The sequence below is a fragment of the Laccaria bicolor genome, genomic scaffold, assembly GCF_000143565.1.
Source record: "Laccaria bicolor S238N-H82 LACBIscaffold_392 genomic scaffold, whole genome shotgun sequence".
Taxonomy (NCBI): domain Eukaryota; kingdom Fungi; phylum Basidiomycota; class Agaricomycetes; order Agaricales; family Hydnangiaceae; genus Laccaria; species Laccaria bicolor.
The window spans coordinates 4,000-7,916 of NW_001890243.1; the positions used below are offsets into that span (position 1 = coordinate 4,000).

General features: G+C 48.7%; 1 protein-coding gene across 1 annotated transcript; it reads left to right on the forward strand.

Moving 5' to 3' along the window:
- Window positions 1-135: 135 nt before the first annotated feature.
- LACBIDRAFT_308128 (uncharacterized protein) lies at window positions 136-1,017 on the forward strand (the record flags this gene model as incomplete). Its single annotated transcript, XM_001891109.1, has 2 exons — window positions 136-261; window positions 310-1,017. The coding sequence occupies 2 exons, from the start codon at window positions 136-138 to the stop codon at window positions 1,015-1,017; spliced, it is 834 nt and encodes a 277-aa protein (XP_001891144.1).
- Window positions 1,018-3,917: the final 2,900 nt, after the last annotated feature.

The following is a 3,917-nucleotide window of genomic DNA, read 5'->3' on the forward strand; positions in this document are numbered from 1 at the left end:
GGTCAACAAGCAACACAATCGGAGTTATAAACAGGTCAACTCGACTGTTACACCCCATCCATCTCTAGCCAACTGATGGTGTTCGCGCGCTATCGGAACGCGTCAAGTACCATCAATACATAGCTCGAACTCTGGATGCTGCCGTTAAGATTCATACGAACGCGATCTCGGCGGAGTCCATGTCTTTCGAAGGGTGTGTGGGTGGAATCGCCTGCAACGAATTCGACTCAAAGGTATGGAAAAAGATCTAAAACAACAACGGTATGTCGTTCCAATACTGCAAAAAATATATGAAGTAACCCGTGCCAGGCTGTATCCGGGAAATACGTATCTACCTTGAACCACCATAAATTATTGCCCAGCGATTTTCTCAGTCACCTCTCCAATCGTTCCCAGCCTAGTGTTTGGTTGTTGAACGTAGCTAAGGATAAGCTTAAAGATCCTCGCTCGAAGACTGGTATTCGTCCCGCCTGCCGCTGGAGGTTCAGGTACCATGACATGAATGGCAAGCCAACCCCGTTTCCTCCAAACTCATCCGGATTCCTCTACTATCACCAACCCCAAGGCGCACCTCTGCTTTCTGGAGAAGTACGCTTTCGACTCACTCCAAATAGCCTCCCTGAGAGTTTTAGTCAAGGCGAAGACTGTCTTACCCCACATGGAGACATCTGGAAGATTCCCCTCCTTTCTCTTCATGGTCATAAAGCTCATCAGAATATCTATCGACAGCTTCAGCTGGACGGGTTCGTCTCTGATGCATTACATTCAAAGCTCAACTCTTTTGCCAAGACTTGCCGCTGTCCTCGGCATAGCGGTATCATCTTACATTCACTGCACCAAGTATTTCCTGTAAATTTTGCAGCGCGTGCTTTGAACCTCTCCGTGGTGGGCGACTCGACTTCCCGAAGGGTTTCCTTACAATTCCCCTTTGCAACGCAAGTCATGGGCTACAAGAAGGTGTCTCCATTCACCAGTGCGGATGACCTCTTTCTTGAAGAAATTACGAGTCGAAACTGATTGGTGACTTTTTAGGTAAGGGTTTGGCGCGCTTTGAGCTTTCAAAGCTGCCTGAACACGCAGGAACCAAAACAGTGGTGATGCGCGTTGTGAAACTTGTGGGAGATCCGGGGCCTTACTTGGGGGAAGATCGGCCACAAGAGGGGGCACTGGTATTGCGACACAATCCTGCCGGCGGAAAACCCAGGGTGTTCTGTTCAAGGGTTGATCGCAGTTCACCCGAAAATGGCTTGAAAGGCTTTTCGCATCCTGATGCACTCCCTCTGCTTCTCGAAAACACCTTTCGGGGTGAGCATTCTAAGCCGTAGCTATGCCTTGCCATGTGCTTGTGCACGGTGGCCGATTCGGGCCTGCAACGATGCTACTTATCATTTGCCGCGGTTACAAACACCCCTGGGGACACTACGTCTACTCCCTTGTTTGGCCTCTTTTCGACATAATCGCGGTTATCATTCTCAATGGACATATGTAGTGAAGATCTACTACCTGTCCAACGTAGTTTTATAACCCTTCAAAAGAACTCGGGATGCTTTCAGAGGCTTGAGACTGTGTAGCCCCCAGCAAGGTATGCACGAAATACCCAATCCCGCTGTTGTCTTCTCAAAATCAACGAGACTAGCACGGAGTCATGAAGTTTGTCCGTCTACGTATGCTCAACAGAGATTTTGGCGTCCACGATCAGTGACAACGAGAAGACACTTGGGTACACAAAAGTGACCTCTACATGAGCATAGAGCCAGGTGCGATAATGGGCTATCAGAAACGGGGTAGTTTAGAGTATAGTCCGTATGGTCACAATCTTGTCTCCTCGGAAAAGGATGTGCATTCAAGTCTTATTCGTTATTCTCGTTTCCTCAAGCTCGCCTTCACGTTGCAGAGCAGCAGTGCCTTGTAAGCCAACTTCGTTTGTTTTGCGCATCAAGCAATGACGTGGGGGTGCCATCGGAAGAATAATCCCTTTGGTATCTGAGGGAGGGAGCGTGAAGATGGCCATGTTGTCGCATTGTTTTTGAAGGCGGTGGGAGGCAGGTGAGATCAAAGCTGCCCTACAGGGCACGAAGGGAGTTTACTTTGTATATATCTTTCGAACCAGGCTGGGTCGGCGTCAGACTACGATTGAACCATCTGAGAGTAAGATAGCAATGCACCTTTGGCATGTAAATTCAAAATTGTAGGCTTGTACCCAAACATCCCGCTACGTCACATACCGAGGTGACGCGCTGCTACGAGCCCATCCCCATCTATAAAGGTTTAAGATGATGAAAGGAATACGTCCCTTATGTTGCCCTTATGACAGAACGACATACCTTGATTTCCAGGCCCACACGCCAGGGCTTAGGCACAGGCCAATCCAGACAACTCCATCAACTAGACAACGTGAGGGACATTCGTCAGACCTACGAAAGTCAAAAAATACGGCTACTGACCTGGTCATTGGTCAAGGCTGAAGTGGCCAACAGAGTTCATGAGCTCTTCATCGATCTACAGAATTATGCTCAGTTCTCTGCAACTCAGAGGCACTGTCAGCTCATTTGCTGAGCAAATTTGGCTGTGAGATATTGCATAGACATAATCGTTCTTTTGTGAAAGGCTTATTTGAGGTGATGGAGTCCGTTGCCCTCGAACATGATGGCTTCAGGTGATTGTCAACAAGCAACAAACACAATCGACGTGCCAGTGATAAACAAGTCAACTCGACTGTTACACCCCAACCACATCTCTAGCCAACTGATGGTGTTGGCGCGCTATCGGAACGCGTCAAGTGCCATCAAGTATACATAGGTTGAACTCTGGATGCTGGTGTTAAATTTCACACGAACGCGATCTCGGCGGAGTCTATCTCTTGTAAAGGGCCTCCAACCATACTCGCCTGCCACGAATTCGACTCAAAGGTATGGAAAAAGACCTAAAACAACAACGGTATGTCGTTCCAATACGCTAAGACTGCAAAAAATATATGAAGTAACCCGTGCCAGGCTGTATCCGGGAAATTCGTATCTACCTTGAACCACCATAAATTATTGCCCAGCGATTTTCTCAGTCACCTCTCCAATCGTTCCCAGCCTTGTGTTTGGTTGTTGAACGTAGCTAAGGATAAGCTTAAAGATCCTCGCTCGAAGACTCCTGGCATTCTTCCCGCCTGCCGCTGGAGATTCAGGTACCATGACATGAATGGCAAGCCAACCCCGTTTCCTCCAAACTCATCCGGATTCCTCTACTATCACCAACCCCAAGGCGCACCTCTGCTTGCTGGAGAAGTACGCTTTCGACTCACTCCAAATAACCTCCCTGAGAGTTTTAGCCAAGGCGAAGACTGTCTTACCCCACATGGCGACATCTGGAAGATTCCCCTCCTTTCTGTTCATGGTCATAAAGGTCATCAGAATATCTATCGACAGCTTCAGCTGGATGGGTTTGTCTCTGATGCATTACATTCAAAGCTCAAGACTGTCGCCAAGGCTTGCCCCTGTCCTCGGCATAGCGCTATCATCTTGCATTCACTGCACCAAGTATTCCCTGTACATTTCGCAACGTGGTTTTTGAGCCTCTTCGTAGTTGGCGACTCGACTTACCGAAGGGTTTTCCTACGCTTCCCCTTTGCAACACAAGTCATAGGCTACAATAGAGTGTCTCCATTCACCAGTGCGGATGAGCTCTTTCTTGGAAAAATTGCCAGTCGAAACTGATTGGTGACCTTTTAGGTAAGGGTTTGGTGCGCTTTGAGCTTTCAAAGTTGCCTGAACACGCAGGAACCAGAACAGTGGTGATGCGCGTTGTGAAACTTGTGGGAGATCCGGGGCCTTACTTGGGGGAAGATCGGCCACAAGAGGGGGCCCTGGTATTGCGACACAAGCCTGCCGGCGGGAAACCCAGGGTGTTGGCTTACACCCGAAAGGGTC